This window comes from Solenopsis invicta, chromosome 5, assembly GCF_016802725.1.
Source record: "Solenopsis invicta isolate M01_SB chromosome 5, UNIL_Sinv_3.0, whole genome shotgun sequence".
Lineage (NCBI taxonomy): Eukaryota > Metazoa > Arthropoda > Insecta > Hymenoptera > Formicidae > Solenopsis > Solenopsis invicta.
The window spans coordinates 10,510,591-10,538,193 of NC_052668.1; the positions used below are offsets into that span (position 1 = coordinate 10,510,591).

The 27,603-nt window shown below is 32.5% G+C and overlaps 2 protein-coding genes across 4 annotated transcripts in view; both read right to left on the minus strand.

Annotated features, from left to right (window-relative positions):
• The window catches only part of LOC105207298, a 232,416-nt gene that overhangs the window by 8,705 nt on the left and 196,108 nt on the right, over positions 1–27,603 (minus strand). The gene's annotated exons all lie outside the window — the stretch shown is intronic.
• Positions 4,833–9,965, minus strand: LOC105204156 (THAP domain-containing protein 1). The gene is made up of 4 exons (XM_039449513.1): positions 8,281–9,965; positions 7,858–8,209; positions 6,767–7,057; positions 4,833–6,320 (listed from the first exon to the last, which is right to left on the minus strand). Exons 1-4 carry the CDS (start codon positions 8,483–8,485, stop codon positions 6,269–6,271), a joined length of 900 nt encoding a protein of 299 aa, XP_039305447.1. The 5' UTR covers positions 8,486–9,965; the 3' UTR covers positions 4,833–6,268.

Consider the following 27,603-nt stretch of genomic DNA (forward strand, 5'->3'; position numbering starts at 1 on the left):
ATGACGTAACGCTTTTTATCATACACTGTCGCTAGTAATTTCTTTTCCCTTGACCCTGGAGGCTTATCGCTCGAAAGACAAAACGGTAAGTCACTGTGTCGATCGTGCAGATGATTCTCATATGCAAGGTCAACTTCCGGTATATAACCGGTGTCTGAGTCAAATGCGATCGCGTTTACATCAAAATTTTCAACCCATTTAAAACCGCGGCGATTTTTGCGCGTATTTTCCGCGACGATTTGCCGCGGCTATTTCCGTGGCGCGTGCAATTTCGTGGCGTATTTCGCGGGGCCCGCCGCCGCCGCCCGCCGCCCGCGCCCAAGAAAAAAGTTTTAATATACGGATAGAAGGAAGGAAAGAATAACAAAGAAAAAATCCAAAATAAAAAATCAGTGGGAGAGAGAGAGAGAGAGAGAGAGAGGGAGAATATACATCACAAAAATAATTTTTTAATAATCGTTAGCTAAGGTATAATATTTAGATTACTCGGTAAAAGGTTAGTTTCTCTTTCTTTTTCATTCTAATTTTCTTTTAAATGTGATTTATTGATTGCTATTAATTGCTTTTTTTCACAATTATCAAACGCGCACAGATGGTCCAGTATGAACAAATACAATTTCCTTTTCCTGTAGTCTGACAATCTACAAACACGTTCTGAGTTAATAATGACAATTTGTCTCACGGCACGTTCACAGGTACCACGTATTCCTAATTTTCGATCGCGAAGGAATTTTATCGACGATACTCGTCGTGAAACATCGGTTTCTTCTTCTTCCGGTATAAACACATTATCGAGAACGTACATAATATTTTCCAGATCAAATAAATAGATTTATGTCTCTATAAGGCACTGCGTCGTCAAACTCCATTGCAACTCGTCAAAGTTCACTTGCACATTATTCTCGTTGTCTTCGTGACGATTGACCATTTCTTTGACCGCCGACGATAGATTCGATATGCTTCAAAGACATCTACTGATGTCCGAGCGCTAATTACATATCTATTATACATTGTCTTTTGTCTGACGAAAATTGCATCATCTAGCGGGGGCATGAAAGATCTATCCCCACCACTCGAAGATCCCATAGAATATTCCAGATCATTCATATACTGTTGCATCTATGTGTCAGTACATTAGAAATCTCGATTGAGCAGAGGGGCGAGGGAGGCTTGCGCGTGGTGCATATTTGCAGCGGCGCAAACAACCTGTTCATACGTGTTCAAGGCTAATGATGCATTTCGTTGAATTTATTTTTTCCATGTAAGCACATGCGGATATGTGTATATTACAATAGAACAGCGAGCATTCAGTCAAGGCGTACGCTTTGTCTTTAATGTAATTCGTTATCTTTGTGATTAGCCGCCGTCAAAATGCACGGCAAGGCTATGCTTGAGAGCTGCATCAGCAAATATAATTTAAATGAATAATATTCTATATCTCTCGAACGTTTTTTATTTTCTCTGTCCGCCGATTTTGCGCGCGAAGCGCTGGCATGGGCGCGGGCGCGGGCGCGGGCGCGGGCGCGGGCGGCGGCGGGCTCCGCGAAATATGCCGCGAGATTGCGCGCGCCGCGGAAATAGCCGCGGAAATCGCCGCAAAAATCGCCGCGGAAATTGCCGCAAAAATCGCCGCGGTATTATAAAAATACATTACATGTCGGGTCCTAACTACGGGCTTCCCCCACTTACATACCGCGCGGGTGACCCCCCATCCTCGCAATCAGTCCCACCTCTAGGTCAGTGAATGACACCACCCCACTACATCATGAGGATCACCACCCATTCCCGGGTAGGACCGCAGGGGCTGACTCCCACGCGCGGTCAGTACCACGGGCTGACCCCCACCTCCCCCGTCAGACCTCGCGGATCACCACTCACTCCACGTAAATACCGCAGGTACCCCCGCGCCTACATTATCCCCTCGCTCCTCATTCCCTCTCATTGCTCCCGAATTAGAACTCTCATAGACTTACAAGGAAACACAGGGAAGTGTCCGCCTCAGATTAAATCGAGTTTTTAATATGTTGTAGTACAGATAAAAATAAGAGACACGTATTTTTTTATACGTGCCCATACGCACTTTAAGGGGGTGAAACACCCCTTTGAAGAAAATCGGTTTTCTTCTGTCGAAGCGAATGTCGTCGAAACTATAAGAGATAGAAAAAAATGTTTTAAATAAAAGTTGAATGGCTCAAAGAGTAATTTATAACAGCGAAAAAAAAATTTTTTTTTTAATTCTTTTTAATACTTTCCCCCACCACTTACCTATTTTTTTCAAAATTTTTATTTTTTTTATAAGCAAAATAAAGCTTATTTTATTACGAATTCAACGGTATATGATAAAGTTACGATACAACATTCCCATTTTCCAAAAATAATTAAAAACCTCTCTATACGCACGGTACGCGCACCCGTTCGCGCGTTCGTGCGCTACGGAAGTGACTCCCTTCGATTTCGACGTGCCTTTAATATGTTGTACAGATTAAAATAAGGGACACGTATTTTTTACACGTGTCCTAATGCACTTTTAAAGGTGAAACATCCCTTTGAAGAAAATCGGGTTTTTTTCTTTCGAAGCGTGTATCGTCGAAACTATAAGAGATAAAGAAAAATGTTCTCAATGAAAGTTGAATGCATGTTTTTTTCGTATAAGATGACAAAAACATTTAGATGACAGTCTGTGTCTAACATGAAAACGCAGACATTGAGAAAAACATTTACTACAAAATAAAACGACACTACACTAAAGAATTACGGTGTTGTAAGACATTAATTTCTTGTTTAGAAAATAATATGTAATTAATATAAGTTAAACATTTATTTACTAGTCTACATGATTTAACTAGAATATTTATTCTCTTCAACATTTTATAAATAAGGAGACTTGGATTACAAAAAATTATTACTCACACATTCCATACCTTCACTATCTAACGCCAGCTCAACTAACAACAAGGGAACTAAATGTTCAACAAGAGAACAAAATTTCCTATCTTGAAATAAAATGTTTACGTCTCGGCAGTATTGACATGTATAGATTCAAGAGTTACGTATGTAAGGAAATGACCTAAAGTGCACGCGCCAGTAGCGTGGTTATGCATATTTCTACACTAATCAAATTTAATAAACATATTAATTGAATTGTATAAATGCAGTATAAAAGATGAAATTTTTAACTAATTTTTTAATTAGTTTTATGTTAGTTCTCTTGTTGTTAGTTGATGAGCTGGCGTTAGATAGTGAAGGTATGGAATGTGTGAGTAATAGTTTTTTGTAATCCAAGTCTCCTTATTTATAAAATGTTGAAGAGAACAAATATTCTAGTTGAATCATGTAGACCAGTAAATAAATGTTTAACTTATATTAATTACATATTATTTTCTAAACAAGAAATTAATGTCTTACAACACCGTAATTCTTTAGTGTAGTGTCGTTTTATTTTGTAGTAAATGTTTTTTTCAATGTCTGCGTTTTCATGTTAGACACAGACTGTCATCTAAATGTTTTTGTCATCTTATGCGAAAAAAACATGCATTCAACTTTCATTGAGAACATTTTTCTTTATCTCTTATAGTTTCGACGATACACGCTTCAAAAGAAAAAACCCGATTTTCTTCAAAAAGGTGTTTTACTCTTAAAAGTGTATTAGGACACGTGTAAAATATACGTGTCCCTTATTTTAATCTATACAACATATTAAAGGCACGTCGAAATCGAAGGGAGTCATTTCCGTAGCGCACGAACGCGCGGACGGGTGCGCGTACCGTGCGTATAGAGAGGTTTTTAATTATTTTTGGAAAATGGGAATGTTGTATCGTAACTTTATCATATACCATTGAATTCGTAATAAAATAAGCTTTATTTTGCTTATAAAAAAAATAAAAATTTTGAAAAAAAATAGGTAAATTGTGGGGGAAAGTATTAAAAAGAATTTAAAAAAAAAAATTTTTTTTCGCTGTTATAAATTACTCTTCGAGCCATTCAACTTTTATTTAAAACATTTTTTTCTATCTCTTATAGTTTCGACGGCATATGCTTCGAAAGAAAAAAACAGATTTTCTTCAAAGGGGTGTTTCACCCCCTTAAAGTGCGTATGGGCACGTATAAAAAAATACGTGTCTCTTATTTTTATCTGTACTACAACATATTAAAAACTCGTTTTAATCTGAGGCGGACACTTCCCTGTGTTTCCTTGTTAGTCACAAAAGCTTTACCGACCATGATATAAATACAAGGGTATGCTCTTGCGCATGGTAACGCCAGCCAACCAATGAGAATTGCAGCCTGATACGTCATCATTAGGCGGCAAATTCGAAGCGCTTATGCTTAATTTGTCGAATACACGTAGAGAAAGCTGAAAAATGATCGCTGTCACTTGGGATAATCAGCAAAATAAAGTATATAATAAATAATTAAGTGAATAATGACAATGTTATTACAGAATAAACAAGACTCTCACCAGAGTGATGAATAAGAAGTATGTCACATCAGTTTATAAATTAATTAAGCTAAAATTAATATCGGAATCCATGGAATACATTGAAATATTTTGGATACATTGGAATTATGAACAATATTGGATACATGGAAATTGTTAATTAAAAATGAATTAATTGTTAATAAATTGTACTATTTTTAAGTAGCATTAATATAATTAAAATAGCATTAATATAGCAATTTTATTGTTTATGTATGTGTATTTGTTGCAAAACACATTAAGTGAAATAAAGTGAAAATTAGCTGAAATAAAAATCAATAAAATTTTAGTACTTTATTTAAAAAATTGGGGATTTATGAATGGAAAGGAAAACTATTGTTTACATATATATTAATATCTCTCTATGTAATTTTATTATTGACAAATTTTGACAATTTTTTTTTCTTATGTCTATTTCTATTTTGTATAGAAATCGTACAATTTATTTCACGTACACGAATGTACGTTCGCGTTCTTATCAAACACAATATTACCTCTTTAGGTATTTCAATAAGATGTATTAAACCTATTATTTTTCCAGCCAATGTATTAAAAATAAATTTATTTTTATTATACAAAGTGACGAACCGTGGAATTTACTGAACTTTATATTCATAACGCGCGCAGTTTCTAATAGTTCTTTAGAGAGATATATACAATTGCCACGTGAAATAAACTGTAGCCATGGTCTAAATGATTTAGACTGGCTACATTAACTTGCAAGAAGCATGTTTTTGTACCTAAGTAAGGATATTTATGTTTAAATTTATAGGCTACGTAGCCAGACGTATTTTAAATCTTCATCTTCTATGATGTCAATGACATCCAACTCATCTAACGATTTTAAAAGTTCCTCTTGTTCAACAGACATGTTGAACGAACTTAAATCGCATAGAGAAGGATTATCATTTTCACCATCGACATAATGTGCAAACTGGTCTTCAACAAAATGTGATGGCTCTTCTTGAGCAATATATGAAGCCAATATATTGCTTAAGACTTGCTCTTCAAATGTATCTTGTTTCGTGTCTCCATTAAGTACCGAAGAACTTTCAGTACGTAGTACCAAAGAATTTTCGGTACCCAACGGAGACATGAAGCAAGACACATTTGATTCACTTGTCGTTACATTAGAAGTTCTACAAAAAAGATTAGTCGAGTGTTTTCCTAAAATATATCTCTTGAGCCTATATTTAAAATCTAATGCCGTGGGGTGATCGTATGCACATCCAGTAGCTCGAATAAAGGAAAAAAAGTTTTCCAGTAAGTCTTGATTTAGATGCCTTGTGATAACGTATTTCATAACAAAATTTTCATTAGAATACCTTTCTTTTGAATATAATAACAATTGTTCTAATGAATTATTACTAACAATAATGCCTTTTTGGAATAATAGTAACTTTTTATGCTTTCCAATTTTTATTTTTTGCATGAAATCCATCATTTGGTACAAAATCGCATTTTGTTTTTGCAAATCAATGCTATACGCATTTTTGCTTTCGTGTTTACCATACATATTCGAAGAATTAAAAACATCAAACCAATTGTTGCATAATTTTATAAAATTTGATGTTTCTTCCCAATTTGTATTTTCTAAATAATGTTTCTGCCCACACCATTCAATCGCACAAGCTGTCTTGTTTGACAATAATTGAGCAGCAGGAAGGACTTTTTGTCGCTCGGATCCTTTTACATCTAAGTGATACTGCGATATCGCAAATGCGACTTTTAAATCTTTGACATTTATCGCTAAAACTTTTTCGATACATTTCTTATCTATTAGACGATCATCTATGTTGAATCCTTGATCGATTTCGTAGTAGTTTCAACAAATGCGGTGCATCTGCAAATACATAAACTCTTAAATCAGCATTACAAGGGTGCTGGAAAAAAAAGTTTTTAGGTGCAAGCCCGATTTCTAGTTCAGCCTACAAAGCCATATTACCTCGACCCATGTCGCTTATTACAGCAACAACTGTATAATCTACGTCATAAAGACATGCAATAATATTGAAAATAGTATCTTTGGTCATCGCTTTATCATAACAATAATATACGGGTTGTTTCCAATTAGAAAATAAACTTCTAACCATAACACACTGACAAGTTTTGCGTAGTTCTACGACTTGTTGTGTCTCTCTATCTATAGCTATTTTATTATTTAAATAAATTTCGTCAAATGTTAGGACCTCAAGTTTTTTATGCTTTTGCATGCACCTACCCTTAAATTCCATGCAATGTAATATAGAAGTTAACACACCCACATTTATTTTTATTTTACTTGCCTACCTTCGGATTGTTGTCAGACCAGGGAGCGGTATTTTTACAACATTACGCAAATACCGATAAGCCTTTGGGTTAACGCTCCTTAATGATATCGCACTTGCAATATCTTCGGAAGACCAGACGACACGTTTCTTTTGTGGATTTAACAGCATTTGAATCTGTCCTGGCGTAAATACGTGCTTCAGTAATCTGTACATATTTTCTTGAACTTTTTCTTTTATCTGTTTTTCTTTCTTCTTCTCGGACTGCATAAGCGCCTCTTTTGTTTTCGCTAACTCCACTTGTAGATTTTTTCTGAAAGTATTTCATAAAACAAATATAAATCCTCAATGTATGACATATCAATTGTTAAAATATACAAAAGTATATAAAGTATACTAAGTATAAAGATTCAAGGCTTTCGGTACATAAATACAAAATATAATAAATAATTAGACAAATAAGAGCCAACGCGTGGATGAATTTTGCATAGGCTAAGAAATTAAATTTTAATTTTTATGCAAAAAGCACATTACTTTTTGATATTTCACCAGGTATTAAAATTAATTATTTAATCTAAAATTTGAGATTTATTTAATAAAAGCTCCCCTACACCCCCCTAAAGATATAGGCAAGAAAAAATATCGGGATATCGAGATATGAAGCTAAGTAGCTCAGTTGGAAGAGCGTTCGTCGACAAACGAAAAGTCTCGGGTTCGAGTCTCGACTTAAACTCTTGCCTTGATATTTTTTTTGCCTATATCCTCAAGAGAGTACACGGAGGCTTTTATTAAACAAATCACCAAATTAAAATCAATTTATTAATTTTAATATTTGATGAAATAGCAAGAAGTAATGTGCTTTGTGCAGAAAAATTTAATTTAATTTCTTAGCATACGCAAAATCCATCCGCGCGTTGGCTTTTATTTGCCTATTTATTTATTATACTTGTATTTAAAATATATACATATATGAAGTATGTAAAAATTAATCATCTAAATATAAATTAAATATAAAATTTAAAAATATATTTGATTTTTTTTTTACAAATTTTGGCTTGCTTTACTTTTTGAACAATAAAAAATAATGAAATAAAGAATACAATTTAAACTTACACTAGCGTAAAATAATCTGCAGTAGTAGCTGTTGTTATTGCATCTCCTGCAATACTATCCAATATTGCGGGTTGAGATTTAGCAGTTGATGGTTCTGTTTCAGCAATACTCTCTGATATTATTTTGAGAGTTGTTGATGGTGTTGCTTCGATAATACAATCCAATATTGTTTTAGGTGCATCTTCGGCACATGCATCTAGTCCTTTAACCACATGCAATTCTGAAAATAAATGCAATGTGGGGATTGCATCCAATCTTAACTTTCGTCCTCTTAAAGGAGAATAATTCAAAGCTACATGCTGTGCAGGCTTGTCGTAGCACGATGCGTCGAAGTGTTTAGAACATATCCTTCCTGAACAAAATAAACTGTATGTTACAGCTATTAATTTACTAATACGTTAATATAAAATAACTGACTCTTACCATAAGTCATATTTACACCATTTTTGCACACTTCACGCCATTTTACAGCAATTGCGTTATCTTTGGGAAACCTAAAATATTTCACTGGCTTTCCTTCTATTATTATTCTTTTTCGGTAAGAATTGTTACAACCTTTCACTGCACAAGCACTCATTGTCACAGCGCACAGCACACAAAATGTAAAAAGCAACAACCCATATGTCATTACATGCCTGCTGCAGCCATATTTTATCGCGCCGAAGTGATCTGAACGTAGCCGAGGCTGTACAAATGTGACGTAAGCAGGCTGCTGCGCAAGAATGTTCTAAACTCGTCCATCAGAAGAGCATACCCTTGTATTTATATCATGTTACCGACTAGGTTGATGACACAATTGACTGAACTAACCAACTCAGTTTGCTGTGCGGTCAGCGATCAGCGCGCGATAGGAATTTGTTTTGCGACGCTCACTGTTTTCTCGAATCACACGTTTTTCACTCGCTCTGTGTCGTGAAGTCCGTTTGCAGCTTTCAACGTATTTGAACATGTCCGTTATCGGAATTATGAAGTCGCTGATTGCATTGCTTGAAGATAAGGTAATAGTTTTAATAATGTGAACACCTGAAAATATTGTTCCGCTAGACACCTTTTTTACCACAAAAGAAAGACACAAAATGATTGAAATACTGGAACTGAAAAGGAATGTTTGTTTAATAACAAAAGTTAATCGATTTTGGATTAATGCATAAATATTCCTCCTATTACAAGTTGCGTAGAATTGTTGCGTATTGCCTTCATTTTCGGATTATTAACGAATATTCCGGTCCATTACATACGAAAAAAAATTAGACGAGGCCAAAATTCGAATATTAAAATGTCTACAGGTTAGCCGATTTGCCAACAAAATTGCAAAAATAAAAAATAAAAACTTGAGTCACACAAATAAAATTGCTAGTTTTAACTTATTTTTAGACAAAAACAATGTGATCAGAGGACGACTTCAAGCTTTAAATATGTCCTTCGCTCAAAAACATTAAATTTTGCTTTCAAGCCAACATCGTTTGATCTATAGTATTGTTCACGAAACGCACAAAAGGCATCATCATTTTGGTATATTAACTACACTTCTCGTTCAGTAGAAATTTTGGTTACTTGACGACAGGAATCAAGTACAGAAAATTATATGTTCCTGTTTGCGCTGTTTTCGATTCAATGCCCAAGCAGTCGAGCATAAAATGAGAAATCTCTCAATTGCACGTAAACGGGAAGCAATTCCAATCAGAAACGTCTAGTTGATACGATGTTGAATCAACGTCGAAAACCGAATGTCAAAATTCTGGTCGATTCGATATCGAAAGCGTAACAAATATCAATGACTATTCAACTATCGTTTCGACGTCGATTCAATGTTGAAGTAACCCGATAAAAACAAGTACGTGGAATCCACGTTTTTTTTTACGTGGTAAATCTACGTAAGTAAAATAATATTTTTGTAATATCTTAAAAAATAATTTTTGCAAAAAGATTTCTATTCTTAGGATATTTTTCGAAAATTTCCAAACAGTTACCCATCTAACTCGCAACCCCGGTAAATATTGTTTAACCGCTGCAAACTGATCCCTCGTGATGACTTGTCAAATTTTATACCGATACGTTTATATAACTGATAATCAAATTTATATACGTTATCGAAAAAATGAAATATGTATAATTAAAGCATATTATTTATATAAACAAATATAAAATTATAGTTTTTTTACTAATTTCACAAATGCGGAATAGCATCTAAAATAAATTTTGTTATTTGTTTAAATAAAAATGTAGTTAGAAAATATATGTCATATATAATACAATAATTAAATTAAATATGAAAAAATTGTTATTAAAAAAACATTTAAAAACAATTAAAAAATATTGTTTGCTTATTGGGATGTAGATCGAGGTTTCTTCATTTATGGACATATTTTGTCTATCAATAATATTTATGTTTCTTAACAGTACTGTGTTCAAGAAAGAAATTTTGGACTTCAAAATCAAAAGAGAACAAGCCCACATTTCAAATAATTAATATACGAGTATGCTATTCAACAACATAAGTATTCACAGCTGATAGTTGATTATATTTATAATTTAATGTCAATATTACTATTTTTTAAACCTTTGACGTTAAATCAACTATAATGTTTTTGAGTTATAATACATTAATCATTTCTACGTTGAATCAACCTTGAATCTAGGTTACCATTTTGGGCCCTTTCATTAATGCCAGTATTGATTTCTGTGGACCATTTTACATTAAGGAAAAGAAATACAGCAACCGAATTAAGGTTTACATATGTGCATATTCGTGAATATGTCAATCAAAGCGGTACATCTTGAGGTCGTGAGCGATTTGTCGTCCGAGAGTTTTATTGCAGCCTTGCGACGATTTTTTGCGAGGCAAGGAGTGTCAGCGCACATTTACTCCGATAGCAATTTTGTGGGCGCAAATAACCATTTGAAAGAAACGTATGCATTATTTAATTCCGAATAACATCAGGCATTTCTCATCAAATTTATAAGCGAGCAATTAATTACTTAGCACTTCATACCTCCCGCAGATCCACATTTCGGTCGAATTTGGGAGTCGATAGTGAAACTTTTCAAGCACTTTAAACGAGTTTTAGGAGATTCGTTATTTACATTTAAATAGTTAAACACATTTGCTACTGAAGTCAAGGGTATTCTTAATTCGCGACCGATCACGTCTTTAACATCAGATCCGAATGACTTGCTTGTGTTAACTTCAGCTCATTATTTAATCGGCAAGCCGCTAACGACCTTTCCAAATTAAGGCAATTGTCAAAGAATATTATCATTTTTAATTAAAGAAAGTTTGTAATTGTCAATGGCTTCAAATAATCTTACACCATCAAAATTTTGAGAAAACTGATTATAGCAATACTTAGACATCATGGAATCAAATAACTTTTTTCCTTCATAAAATGCTTGAGGATACGAAAAAATTCTAGAGCCCAAATCTAATGTATGACGCAGTCTCAAAAATCTTAGACATACATGTTTTGGCAAATTACGAGTTCCAATTATTAATTTATTTAATACACTATTTCATATGGGAAAATGTTCATATGGGAAAGTAGAGGATGCTCAAAGTCCCCCAAAATTTTCTACAGCACGAGGTATATGAAGGAGGAGGTGAACATTAAAAGTATACAAGTGTCAGCACAATCTTGATAAAGTACTGCGATTTCTTGCACAAATTTATTTAAAGTCTTCTTAGCTTTTACAGCTTTCTCTTCTGTAAATTTTTCTCTCAAATATATAGACATATCATATACTACAAGAAACTAATGTTTAAGATATCTTGTTGGTAAATGTCCCTTAAGGAAAGGTAAAAAATAATACAAAAAAAAATGTCGAAGTTCTGATGCTTTCACCAATTTTAATTCATTGAGACCACGAGGCAGCCTTGTTATTCCTACAGGTGGTAAAATAGATCTCAATTTTTCTGTTAAAATGGTGCGCTTACGCTTATTCAACTATCATTCGGCTCCTTTATAAGTACTATTAATCCAGTGTCTCAAAAAAGTGAAAACAACACTCTCTAAAATACTGTGTAAGTAGTCTGGCACAAAAGATGATATAATATTAAAAAACTGACAGAGAAAGCAACATTGTTGGAAACTTTACTCCATCAACATGTTTTAGTCATTTACTATTCTGTTGATTAATCTGTTTTAATTGCCGAAGAGCATTAAGATGTTGAGGTACGAGATTTTCTTATTCCTCCAACATAAACTCGTGCTTTACCTTTATTCCTAACAATATTCTTTCCTTGATGTAAACAGAATGAGCAACCGTAAATGCTATTAAACTGTTGAATGAATGCCTTGGAGCATTGGTCGCAGAATCAACTAATGCTAATAAAGTATGTACTTTTATATTAAATAACTGGCCAGTTAAATTACAAGTAATACCATCAGAATGAAAAAAATTCAATTCTTTTACAAAAGATTTTAAAAAGCAATTAATATAAGGGTTTTTCTTACCAAAATACAACCCACATAAAATCATATTATTTCTACGTGTACGGTAAGGTAATTCATTAATACATGCTTGAATAGGCCATATTGACATCTTAGCAGATTTAAACGGACTAACACCATCTGTATTCCACTGCAAAGTTATATCATTTTCACCGATTGTACCTGAAGCTCTAAAACTTGTATAAATTCTCCCAGAAATTACATCCTTTTTTTCACAAAATTTTCTCATAAGTAAAAAAAGTGTATTATTTTCTATGATGTTCTTTATCTGCTCACTGATTGACAGTTGTACGAAATAGTTACTATTATCTTTGAATTCCTTTCTGTTTAACTTTTGATTACAATGCTCGCATTCTATTTGCTGAAAATCTATTGGCAAAAGCTCAGAACAATTAGGACAAACATAATGTATTACAATTTCATTATTCACAGGAAATTTTTTCAAAAATAAGATTTAGATTCCATGACATAACAAGGCAAGTGGCAGTCTATTAATTGCAGCAAATAATTGATACTTTTATCTTCTAAACCCCATCGGATTATAAAGCTCATTATGAGAATTGCACTTTCATCAATAGTTAAACGGCAGCCTTCATAAAGAGATTTACCTCGTTCATCCTGCAACATAAATATATTATCTTATATAATTTTATACAGCACAGAATATTCTAGTAACGTTGCAGCAATATTACAATGTCCCTGCAATATTGTTGAAATTGGTACTGTATAGGATCTTATTATATAATTAAATTATTAAACATTTATATAATTAAAATCAGATGCATAATTATAAAACTATTAATAAAATATAACAATAACCTCATTATTTTCATTATTTCCATTTTCTTCATTTATCTCTTTTTGTGAAATATTATATATTTTATCATTAAAATAATTCATTTTTTCTTCTTCTTCCACTTCTTGCTCTTCTTCTGTTTCTTCTTTATTGTATATTTTGTAACACAGAGACTTGAAAAATGTCATTAAATTACAAATATATTTATAGTAAATGATAGTAACCCTGATAGCCATCTGTCTGTGTTGTTGCTGTAATGTTGCCGAAAACAAAGGGCATTAGTTTTTAGCAAATTTAGAACAAGGTGTGTGTCTCATTTGCCTTTGGTTTGACATCATATGAATTCAGAATGTTTTGCTGCCAATATGCTGCGTATTTGCTGTCAACGGTTTATCGCTATACATAAAGAGCAACATAAGAGCAAGTTGCCAACAGCATGTGCTGAGTCATAAATTTCAGCAAAAATTCAACAACATGTTGAAAACGGTTAAATATATGTTTTGTACTTTTTTTCAAATATATAAAAAATAAATAAGTTAATTCTTCTTTCTGCTGAATTGTCACCTCCTGCCAAAAATGTGCGATAAAACCGATTAAAAAAAAGTAATCCGAATCGATCGAGATTTCTACACCAAAAATATGGTATTAAGACCGATTGAAAATAAGATCGGAGGAATCCAGATAGATTTATTAAAACAGAATACATTAATGTAAACGTAATAAATGTTTAATTTACAAAAAAGTATTTCTTGTATCCTTTTCGTTAAAAAGAATTAAATTTAAATTAAACATTTAATTTATGTACAAGATTAAATAACAATACAAATTGTTATTTACATACAAATATATAAAATTTTATATGGACCAATGTTTCACACACACGTCACGTTTGAAAAGAATGAGAGTATTCGTCTCGAGCTTACAACAAGCAAGTCCCATGATGTAAGAAGAAAGGTGAAACAAGTAACCAGATGCGCAGTAGACCATACTCTAGACCAATCAGAAGTGGGTCCAAATTTTAAGATTCAATATGGCTACGGCTCCGGTACTGAGACGTATTTATACTTGTATTTATACGTGAATTGGAAATAATCGGTGAATCGGAGAAATTCAAAGCTACTAAAAAAGGAAGAACGTGAAGATAAAGTTGAGACTTTGTACATTAATGAAAATTGTGATAATTGTTATTTCAAATTTTTTAAACTTGGATTAGAAGAAATTTGGAAAATTATAAGAATGAGCTTATGTCTATGGCTAAATTGTTGTATTTCATGTTTATAACAACAGTGTTTATTGAAACAGTAATTTGTGTTAAAGATAACAAATTTCAAGTATTTTTACATTTTTATATTTATTTTTTTTAACAACTACAATTATTATTTTTTTTAACAACTAACATCTACAATTTAAGTACGTGTGACTACATATAATTGTTTCGTATTCAAATTGCGCGGATATATTTGGACCCAAATTTCATTGGCTCACCACATCGAGCCACGCCTCTTACCGCGCATCGAGCCGCCGACGATGCGCGTTGTTTCACCTTGTTTCTTACATCATGGCAAGTCCTAAAAGCTTACGGAAGTATGAGCTGGGGCACCGACGAGAGACTATTAAAGACCGTCAACCCTAGGCAAATTTTCGTGACCATCTCGGGGGCCCCGGGGGCCCGGCGGTAATTGAAGAGTAGTGATATTATCGACTGTTTTGACTGTTCGGACGATAAGTTAATGAAAATTTTTATCTCATGCAATCACTGTTTTATCATTAGAAATGTTCAAAACCTTCAATGAAAAGAATGTAAAAGATAAAACAGGAATTAATGTATGAATTATCTCTTGATTTAATTGACAATTATATGAAATATTAATTATTATATTATAGAATATAGTTTCATATGATTGTCTATTAAATCAAAAGATTAATTTATTATTTAAAATTTTTCTGCTTATTTCTTCTAATTCTTGAAATGTATTTCGCAAAAAATGTTTTATTTTTTATATTATGTTTTCCGAAGTGATAAACTGTTGAAAATAAATGGATTGGTAGAAGTAGTCTTAATTGTGCTTTTATCCTTTTCAAGATCACTCTATTTAATATGTTAAACTATTATTATACCTTTAAAAAAATAAAAGAATTGGTTGACTTTTAACATTTCTTGGCATAATAAACCAATTGTTGCAAACTATTAGATGACTTCTTTTGGTTTATATACTTAAAGATACTAATTTCCATTACAAAAATTTTTTACTGATAGTACGAAAACCAAGGACATTTAAGATTACTCAAAATCATTAAAATATGTTCTCTTAATTATTTTATAATTTTCATAACAAATGTTTTTCTATCTTTAATGATTTTTTAGATAAACTGAACTTTTTATTAGATTCGCCGTGTAACATAATTTATTGCGTAATGGTACTGCAGTATATGCATAATATTTTTAAATATATTTAAAATTGCCATTTTTTTTAATGGGTTGGCATATTTGTACTAACATAATAATATAGTTCATGAAAAACAAAAAACAAATTCAACCATATAAGATATTGATTTGTCATAATTTCAAACATAAAAAAATTATATTTATATGAAAAATCTTAATCAACTAAATGCACTGGATCCTTTTTTAGTATGTTTTGATGATTCAATACAGGAATCGATCGAAACGTTTATTACACTGTAATTTAAAAGAAGACATTATGGATAATTTGCATTAAGATCTTGCGCATGACTCTTTATTTCTTTGATTAGAATTACTAATTTAGTATTGAATAACTTCATTATTGCATAAGGCGTTACATACAATACATACATACATATACATACACGCACACACACACACACACACACACATACGCGCGCGCGTGTGCGTGTGTGTGTGCGTGCGTGTGTATGTGTGTATTGTATGTATATTATATATATTCAAAAGGTGATAATCACTATTTTTATAATGCCTTATATATATTTTGTTCAAACATTTTACATTGCTTAACTTCTATAATCGGAGGCAAAACTTTGATTCTCACTCTTCAAGTTTCTGTCTGCTTCCTGATCTCTTCCGCGCTTCCGCGAGACACGTATGTACATGCACCGGCAGAATGATGTTTCTCCACTTGGCTGCCACACACACGCGAAGCCGCGCACGTACGTGTTTCGCGGTAGCGCGGCGTAAGTCGGGGTGCGGGCAAAAAATAGTGGGGGACATTTCAATAGCGCATCTTCCTCGCTCGACGCTGGATCGAGAGAGAAGACACGGAATCGAGGCGCTCGAGAAACTGACAGAAATGGTATCCCTTGCGTCTATATACGAAGAAAATTCAGACGTTCATTCGGGTTCTTTCTCAGAGTATTGTTTTACGCCAATTACAAAGTAAACTGGCTTGCCCAATAATGTAAACATATCTATAAATTAATCAAATTAAAATTATTTTCTACTTCAGATTATTTTAATAAGTAATTAAAGAAATTTACATTTATTCATTAATTAATTAAAATTATGTCCCTATGTAAAGTAATAGTCCCACAAATTGAAGTTAAAATATATTGCCACGATGACATAATTTTAATTTATTATTAAAAATCGTAATTCTATTTACATTATTTTTCAAAAAAATACTCGTATCCGAGTAAATTTCTTTATGCAATTAAAAATTACAACAGCGCGCGGCAAACCGCGGTATCCCGTATATCAGCCGTATAGGCACAAGGGATACCATTTCTGTCAGCTTCTCGAGCGCCGCGATTCCGTGTCTTTTCTCTCGATCCAGCGTCGAGCGAGGAAGATGCGGTATCGAAACGCCCCTCACTACTTTCTGCCGGCACCCCGACCTCCGCCGCACTGCCACGAAACACGTACGTGCGCGCCTCGCGTAGCTCGCGTGTGTCGGCAGCCGAGCGTCAGCGCGGAGAGACACCATTTATGCCGGTGCGTGACATGCGCGGTTTCGTGTGTGTATGCGACAACAGAGCGCCGACGACGTTTCTGCAGTATTCGGGCTCGAAACAGCAATGTTTTTTGCAGCCAGCATGCAGCCATCCCCACTCCACTACAGACTGACTGCGCGCTAGCTGCTAAAGATTTCGAACTATTATCGTTGGCTCAAAATCCCATCGCTGTTTTTATCTCGAGTTGGCAGTGCGACATACGGTGTTATTATTTGATTTACTCTTTCTAAAAAGATTTTACATACTATTTCTATAAAATAAAATTCTATAAACATTAAAAATTTGGCGATTATTTTGTTTAAAAATTCACAAATCTATTGCTAATAATGCTAGCTAAATTTTTTTTATTCCTGCTAAAAATATTCTAATTTACAAGTAAAATATAAATTTTGCAAAAAAGTTCAGTTTTTGAGTATTTATTTAATAATGAACTTTTTAATAAATTTTTAAACAATCGGAGATAGAATCGACAAATGTCAAAAAATTGTTTTTAATTACTTTTAATTTTCCTACAAATTAGGAAAAATTTTTGAAAGAGTATTTAGCTTCATTTTCGCTGAAAACATTTTTTTTGTCTCGTGGAAAACCTCTCAGCATTGCGGACGCACGCTGCGTTGTTACCGGACGCAAAACAGAGGCGATAGACGTAACGAAAGCAAAATTTTCCTTTGGCTATATTACTTCTTACTAATAGTAACTTAAATTTTGTATTTATAATTTAATTTGTACATGCATCAATCAATATTTATCAGATACATAAATACCAAGTGTCATATATTTTAAATATAAACGTTTAGCAATATACACTCGGCAGCAAAATTAAAGAATCTTCTATTCTGACCAGAAATAAGCGAAATTCAAGAGTGTCAGCTTTGTCAACAATAATAGTAAAAAAATGTTCAGAAAAACACCTTAAAGCTTGAAATCTTTTGTTTTGAGATTGATAATTCATTAAACGAATTACAGATTGTTTACAAAGTTACACTGATTCAAATGGGGATGCGTCAAATCTCTAAATGTTTTATAAACTTTGCAAAGCTTCACGGCGTAAAATAAAAATTGCACGCAAATGCGGTTTACAGCATTCGAAAGCGTGAATCTTCACTTTTAATTTGCATACTTGATGAGCGTTGTACGAATTTTTTCACTGAATTGTTCAACAATGAAGCAGCAATGATTTTTTTGGCTTTAATGCTGAATAATTTGGTGAATAAAAAAATCATACAATGCTCAACAAATACGCAAATGAAAGGTAAAGATTCACGCTTTCGAACAATGTAAACTACATTTATGTGCGATTTTTAATTCACGTTAAATAAACTGACAAAGTTCGCAACATGTTTTGCCGCATCTTTATTTGTATCCGTATAGTTCCGTAAAAGATTCGTATATGTTTTTAAAACTGATATAAAAGTATGTAAAAACTTTAAGCTGTAAAATGTTTTTTGAGAAATTTTATTATACTTTATTATGTTATACTTTCTTTTGAAGAATAACTGTAGGTGATTTTTTAATTTTGCTGTTAAACGCTCATTCAATTTTTGCAGAAGTTGTTCTAAAGAACTTTGTGAAAAAAAATTATAAAACAATCTTTCTGAGCTGAATGTAAAGGGCGAAACCTCTCGATTATCCGAGTTGATTTTTTCGGAAATTTTTTTACACTTGAAAATAAAAAGTAGGAAATTAAAAAAAAGATTATAAGGAAAAAATTTTTTTTCATGATGCAATAAAACACTAAAAATATTGTTATTATTTTTTACTTAATAAATTATTTTAAAAAATTACTTTAATTTTCAACTGTATGTTAATTTAAATAGCCAAAAATTTGTAACTTTCTAGATTTGCTTTAATTTTTTGTTTTAATTTGCAAAATTTTTTATTCCTTAAAATCTTTTTTGAATTTTCTACTTTTTTTCTGATGTAAAAGAATGTCTGAGAAAAGTCAACTCGGATAATCGAAAAATTTCACTCTTTAACATGAGCCCAAAAAGATCGTTTTACAATCTTTTTCTATGAAGTTCTTTTGAACAACTTCTGCAAAAATTGAGTGAGCGTTTAACAGCAAAATTAAAGAATCAGCCACAGTTATTCTCCAAAAGAGAATGTAACATCGACAAAAATGATAAATAATGATAAAATTTTTCAAAAAGAATTTTACGCAGTTTAAAGTTTTTACATACCTTTTATATTAATTTTAAAAACATGTACGGATCTTTTAAAAAATATACGGAGATATATGGATACAAATAAAAATGCGGCAAAACATGTTGCAAACTTTGTCAGTTTATTTAACGTAAATTAAAAATTGCACCTAAACGTAATTTACAGTGTTCGAAAGCGTGAATCTTGACCTTTAATTTGCGTACTTGTTGAGCGTTGTAAGATTTTTATTCACCAAATTATTTTGCATTGAAGCAAAAGAAATCATTACTGCTTCAGTGTTGTATAAGTCATTCAAAAAAAAATTTTACAAAGTTCAACAAATACTCAAATTAAAAGTAGATTCACGCTTTCGAATGCTGTAAACTGAATTTGTGTGCGATTTTTATTTCACATTGTGTAACATGGCAAAATTTGTTTTAATTTTGACATTTAATGGAATTTTTTTACAAAATTTGTAAAGTTCCATGGCGTAAAATAAAAATCTCATAGAAATGCTGTAAACCACATTTGCATGTAATTTTTATTTCATGCCCTGAAGCTTTGCAAAGTTTGTCAAAAATTTAGAGATTTGACGCATCTTCATTTGAATCCGCGTAACTTCGTAAACAATCTCTAAATCATTTAATGATTTATCATCTCAAAACTAGATATTTTCAGTTTTAAAATACTTTTTTGAACATTTTTTTACGATTATTTTTGACAAAATTACACTCTCTTGAATTTCGCCTAATTTTGGAAGTCAAAATAGGTAATCATTAATTTTGCTATCGAGTTTATATATACATAATTACATGTATAATTAAATTAATTTTTATCTGTATGTTAAATAATAAAAACAATTATTGAATATTTCTAAAATATATTTAATAAATGAAAATAATGAAATTAAAAAATTAATTATAAAAAATTTAGTTTAGAATTAATTTGTATTTATATACTTCATTACTTTTTTATTTTTATATATAATTATAAAAAATATACTATAATTATATTATTTTAATATTATTATTATAGTACATTAGTACTTAGTATAATTAATATGTATATTATTGCTTATTAAATTCATTTTATTTTATACTATACCAATTTTATTTTTTTAATTTTTACAATTTTTATTATAAGTACATACATTATTTAAATAAATAAAATTTTATAAGATGAAATTAATCCATGGCTCTACACAGACGTCTTTAATATCTCCCGAAAAAATAATCTCGCCGATATATTACCATTGTATCAATTCTTTACATTGCAATGTTTCCTACTGCAGCCGCAATATTACTGAGAGGGCGTTAGCGCGCAGCGAATTTTTCGAGTCACACCAACTCCCGTAAGATCAGCGGTCTTTAATAGTCTCTCGTCGGTGGCTGGGGTGTTCCACCGCGGACGGGATCCGATAGCGCACGATGCGATAGCCCACCAACCAACCATCTTGACTTATCTAACCTAACCAACGGAAAAACTTTAGGCATCGGCCGCTGTGAGTGGTTGTGGGCTATCGGTCCCGTACGCTATCGGGTTCCGCCCGTCCGCCGCCCTAGCACACAGATATAACGCCTGTGGCCGCACTCGACTCACGAGAAAATCTCCCGTGGCGTGGCCGCCTAGCACTCACTTGTTAAATCCATTTCAATTCGATCTGATAGCCAAGTAAATAATTAATTTACTCCTGTTTATTTATTACATTACACACGCTCGCGCAACACACAATCACATACGCACACGCGCGCACACACACACAAATCATTTTCGACATTTTATTTAGCTACAAGACAATAATTAATATATTTATTGTTTTTAACAAATACACGACAATAGTACAGCATCATTATTTTTTTTTTTTTTATTATTGTCACGTTGCTCTTACGTTGTTAAAAATGATTAATAAAGCAAAATGTTTTCCACGAATAGAAGTCATTTTGTTGGCAACAGAATAAGCAACAGTTGCTCTCCGTTTGCTTTGAATCTGCTGACATAAAATGTCTCAAATCTGCTCTCTGTTATTAAATATGTAGGACTATGTGTTACGTTTTCAGCAAATACACAGCAACTAGTCAAAAATTCATGCTCAGCATTAAGTTGCCTGATTTTGCAAAACATGCATGGCTATCAGGGAAGTAAAAGGTAAATGTATAGTAAATGGTAAATGTGATAGAAAGTATGGTAAATGATAAAGATAAAAGTTTTTACATCATTATTGGATTCGGATATTGTACATCACTTTCTTGAAGACTCTGCTGCATATTTGTATCTGTCTCTCTACAAGACAGTAACTTGCAATCATTGCAATCGTAGCTTTCTCTGTCAGATGTTACCTATCAAAATTATTACAATAATATTTATAAAAGATTTTATACAATAATATTTATACAATATTAAGAAAATATTTATAATAATTATTAGAATATTTTCAAAATATTTGTAAAAATATTTTACAAATAGTTTTGTTTTTAGATTAAATAGATCATAAATTTTATGATAAATACTACATAAAATATTAAATCTAATTACATTTTAATAACATTTTATATAATATTTATTATAATAAATAAAAGGACTCTCGAAAATTAATTGAATTAAAAAAGGGCTAATGAGAGTCAAGACGCTGATGTTGGTGTGTATATTTCTGAGTTTATTCAATATAAATTTAAGGACGTTTTAACCCTGTTTCGGGTCTTCTTCAGCAATGAAAGTCGAAATCAAAAAGCTTCTACTTTACATGGCGTGGTCCTAGTTCTTAACGAGTCACAATCGGGTTGTCATCCGAGTGAAATTGAAATTTATGTGAAGCAAGGAACGGATACATATTAAACGCACAAGAATCACCACAAGATACACCTTGAGTATCGCCTTGCCTGTGACACAAGTAAGATGTATCGTCATAACGCTGTTACAATGATTGTCAATTCACTTCACTGATACTGTTAATTAAATATTTATTCACGTTCTTGTGCGTTTAATATGTATCCGTTCCTTGCTTCACATGAATTTCAATTTCACTCGGATGACCACCCGATTATAATTCGTTGAGAACTAGAACTACGCCATGTGAAGTGGAGACTTTTTGATTTTGACTTTTATTGCTGAAGATGACCCGAAACAGGATTAAAACGTCCTTGAATTTATATTGAATAAACTCAAAAATATATGCACCAATATCAGCGTCTTGACTCCCATTAGCCCTTTTTTAATTCAATATATTATAATGTTTATAATAAATATTTATGATCTGTTCAATCTAAAATAATAAAAATATTGTTATGCCCGCTTTTCGGCTGAACTTGAGAAGCTGACCGAAGGAAGATCGATCGATCTTCGCTCCCAAAATGTTGTACGCGACGAGACGAGCACACAAAACACTCGCGAAGGGAACGAACGCACAACACGAAATGATTAGACACTTTTTTATAAAAAGAAACACTGACTTTAATCAAATGACCATGTACAATTAATTCGTAACGGAATTATTTAAATATCGCTTGACAGCTCCGCGTCCCGAAACAGAACAAAAGTTGGCCGCGCTTCTTTTTAAATCAATCGATCTTCCTTCGGCTAGCTTCTCAAGTTCAGCCAAAAAGCGGGCATAACAATATTTATAAAATATTTTGATAAATATTTATAAATATTTTGTTAAATATTTAGAAATATTTATTATAAACATTTGGTACTGTCTGATTACACATTTGTCACAGCATTTCAGGCACACTTACGTTTATCTCAATAAAAGATGATTCACAATCTAAATTTCTATTGTATTCTTCATATCGAACATCATAATGGTTAGCACTCTCCACAATCTATAAAATTAGATTAAAATGTAATATTCTTAATTATAAACAAAGGGTCAATTTTGTATTATTCAACTTGTAAAAATTATAAAAGTGAGTAAATTTAAACTAGAATATTTGTAATTTTATTGATCAAAAGCTAGCAAATTTGTAATTTTCAAAAGCTACATTTTTATAATTTTCCATCAACTTATGTGATACAAAATCGACCCCCAGGAACAATAGCAATAACAGCAATATTAAGTAGAAATTAATTCTAACCTTATCGTGTTCTGCATAATCTATTCTTAGTCTCCAAGCTGATGTTCTTGGCACCAAATCACCAAGATATCTTATATGACTCTCTCACTTTTTTTTATTTTAGGTTACATTATTTCAAAAGTATATATGTTCTGTAGAAGACTAATTGTTGCACAATAATAGATTTCTTTTGAATGGTACGTATCCGTCCCCAATAGTTTAATAAGATAGGGACGAGCATGGACAAGAACAATATAGATATAGTACACATACACACGCGCGCGCGCGTGTACACTGCCCACCAAAAAAAGCAGTGCACTAAAAATTAAAAAAAAATTTACTAAACTTTAAACGCTTGTAAAACAAGAAATATTTATGATTCAGGGATGTTTCAAAAAAAAGAATTAAAGCTTGAAACCAGTACTTTGAGAAACTTCTAATGCCGATTAAGTGGCATGATTAGTTTGCTAATAGCCGATGATAGAACGAAAACTTGCAAAATCGATAAATAGAATATGCAGTTTCTAGAGTTGTGTGGAGTGAAGGAGTTGACGTAACTTAATAAGGTAAAAAGCGTGTGAAAGTTTGAATTTTTTCCTTCAAAATGCGATTTTGCGGAACACGATACGATAATTTTTCGCTAAATTACGCCAATTTGAAGAAAAGTTGTTTTTTTACGAGATAATAATGAATTATGAATTGCAATGTCACCGTTATCAATGCAAATCACTACAATTCTGTCGAAGACATGTGGTTGGTTTAAAAACAACCGTGTGTGTGTGTGTGTGTGTGTGTGTGTGTGTGTGTGTGTGTGTGTGTGTGTGTTTGCATACCACAAGAATAAAGACCCCGTGGTTCGTCAATTCCACAGTATTTAAAGACTCCAAACCCTCCTTGTGGAGTGTGTGTGCGTGCGTGCGTGTGTGTGTGCGTGCGTGCGTGTGTGTGTGTGTGTGTGTGTGGTGTGTGTGGTGTGTGTGTGTGTGTGTGTGTGTTTGCATACCACAAGAATAGGGACCCCGTGGTTCGTCAATTCCACAGTATTTAAAGACTCTAAACGCTCCTTATGGTATGTATTTGTGCGTGCGCGCACATGTGCACTAATAATGAGTATGACCTCCTCGTGCGCATATTACTTCATTCATACGATGAGGCATACTTCTTATTAGTCCTTTAATTTCATTATGCGTTATCGTATTCCACTCGTTTTCAAGAACTCTTTGAAGTTCTCGCAGTGTTTGAGGAGCAGGTACGTGATTTCGTACTTTCCTACCAAGGTTATCCCATAAGTGTTCTATGGGATTTAAATCTGGACTATTTGCTGGCCAATTGAGTTGGTTTATGCCAACTTCATCCAAGAAATCAAGCATTCTTTTCGCAATGTGTGGTCAAGCATTGTCTTGCATAAACAAGAAATTATTTCCAATGAAGGGTGCGTACAGAACAACGTATGGAATGAGTACTTCTTCCACGTATACATCTGCGTTTATGTTCCTGTCAAAGAAATGCAGATTTGTATGAGCATTCGTTGAAATTCCTGCTCAAATCATTACACCGCTTAAATTAAATTAAAGTCGCACAAAACATTTCAAAAGGAAAAAAATCAAGGAAACAAATTTCCCGAGACAACACAAGTTTATGAAAATTTTCTTTAAAAATTTTGGCACAGTCAAAAACTTGCTAGACTTTTCGCGGATGCATTAATTACATTTGTAGCATTGTATGCAAATTTTTCTTACGAGAGAGTTCCTTTGCTCGGCCCTTTGTCGGCAGTGTCCCGAACAGCCGCTTGAGACAGTATCTGAACACAGTGTAATATTAATTCGGGACCGCCGACAGAGGAGTTAACGAACCACGGGGTTCTTATCCTTATGGTATGCAAATACACACACATACACACATCACACCACACACACACACACACGCACGCACGCACGCACGCACGCACGCACGCACGCACGCACGCACGCACGCACGCACGCACGCACGCACGCACGCACGCACGCACGCACGCACGCACGCACGCACGCACGCACACACACACACACACACACACACAGATATGTTTTTAAATTAACAACATGTCTTGAACAGAATTGTAGTGATTTGCATTGATAACGGTGACATTGCAATTCATAATTCTTTAGTATCTCGTAAAAAACAACTTTTCTTCAAATTGGCATAACTTAGCGAAAAATTATCGTATTGAGTTCCGCAAAATCGCATTTTGAAGGGAAAAATTCGAACTTTCACGCGCTGTTTACCTCAGTTACTTAAGTTATGTCAACTGTTTCACTCCACACAACTCTAGAAACTGCACGTTCTATTTATCGATTTTCCAAGTTTTTATTCTATCATCGGCTATTAGCAAATTAATCATGCCACTTAATCGGCATTAAAAGTTTCTCAAAGTACTGGTTTTAAGCTTTAATTCTTTTTTTGAAACACCCCTGTATCATAAAGATTTCTTGTTTTACAAGCGTTTAAAGTTTAGTAAATTTTTTTTAAATTTTTAGTGTACCGCTTTTTTTTTAATGGTGTGTGTGTGTGTGTGTGTGTATATATACACACAATGTAATTATTAATGACTGTTTCCATGTTTTACCATAGGAGCATGATTTACCAATGGATATGTATTTCTAACATATTATTATATTAAAAATTACAAATGCGTGCTCTTATGGTAAAAGTCGGAACAGTCATTAATAATCACCCTGTATATAGAGGAAAAGTACCAAAACAGCAAAATATCTCGAAGACTAAGCATTTAAGAAAAAATGTGTTTCAGATAAAAGTTGTAGGGTTTTAAAAAATCTATTTACTAATATTATCAGTTTAACCTTGGATGGCGTCGCCAAGGTCAAATCAAAATCACATTAACTTTTTTAAATAGAACATCCTATTTTTGATTCCATAATGTAATAGCTGGTGTCAAGACCTTTCCAAAATTCTACAAGAAAGTTAATTTTTGTTGAGTACTTTCCGAATTGTGAGGCCTGAAAGCTACAGTGTACTGTAACTTTTAAGCGTCATAATTCCCCGAGTAAAAATTTTTCATGTATGGTTATATATAAATATATATAAATATACATGATTATATATAATTTATATACGATTATATCTTATGATGTATATATTGTCAAGCATAATCTGTAGTGAATTTTTCTATATATATAAATATATAACTTCATATTTAATTTTATATAATCATGTATAATAGTAAGTTTTAAATATGAAGCTCTACATAATCATATATGATTTTATATATCAAGATATAAGATTTCAAATTCAATTATATATAGTCATTATTATTATATATGATCTAATGTATAAATATGTATGATCATATATGTTATATATCTTATTATGTATGTCGTCAAGCATAATCTGATACGAAGTAATATTTTCCATATATAACTCCATATACAATCTTATATGATCATGTATTGTATAATAGTGAGTTTAAGTGTGAAGCTATATATAATCATATATGATTTTTATATAAATATGTATAATCATATATGAGTTCATAATTAGGTATGTCAATCATATCTGATTTTCCCATATATAATCATTCCAGATAACACAGGACATTCTATGGACATCCGTTTTAAGTCTATTTTATGTCTGCACCTCCATGGACATGAAATGGACGTCCATCGTATGTCCGATTTTGAACGTTTATTAAAGGCCATTTTTCGGACGTCCATAGAATATTCGGATTTGGATATTAATCGGGAAGCGCGCTATTACCGCGCAAGAATAGCAGCGTATTTTGTTGCAAATACAAAGTACGTTTACATTTTGGCATTTTAAAAGTGTTCATCTAATTTACAAAATTTGTTAAGCCTGCTCGCGACGTGTTGCTTTCACTGACTTCACAACTTTTTTACAAAAAAAAATATTTATTTATAAATATTTATTTTAATATTGCAAAAAATCGTTTTTTTTTAACATTAAATAAAATTAAAATATTTTTTAAAGTAAAAAAAATTGAGAATCTCTCAAGAATTTTTTCCGGAAATTTTCAAGCGGTTACCCATTCAAATCGTAATCGTAAAAAAGTTTAATTTTATATATGTTTATATAAATAATATGCTTTAATTATATGTTTCATCTGTTCAAAACATCTGTTCATATTGTTACGACCAAAGAGGTCGTGTCGTACTATTGCACTCGCACACTACTATAACAAGTTTGCAAATAAAGAGCAGACTTATATTTTAAGAATGACTTTATGAATTTGACAAGCTGTCAAACCGAAAGTCAGAACACAACAACAACTCGTTGCTAACAAACGACAGTTCTTTTTCCTAATCAATCGAAGCCCAATAACATTTACGCGATATTCAAATATACACGG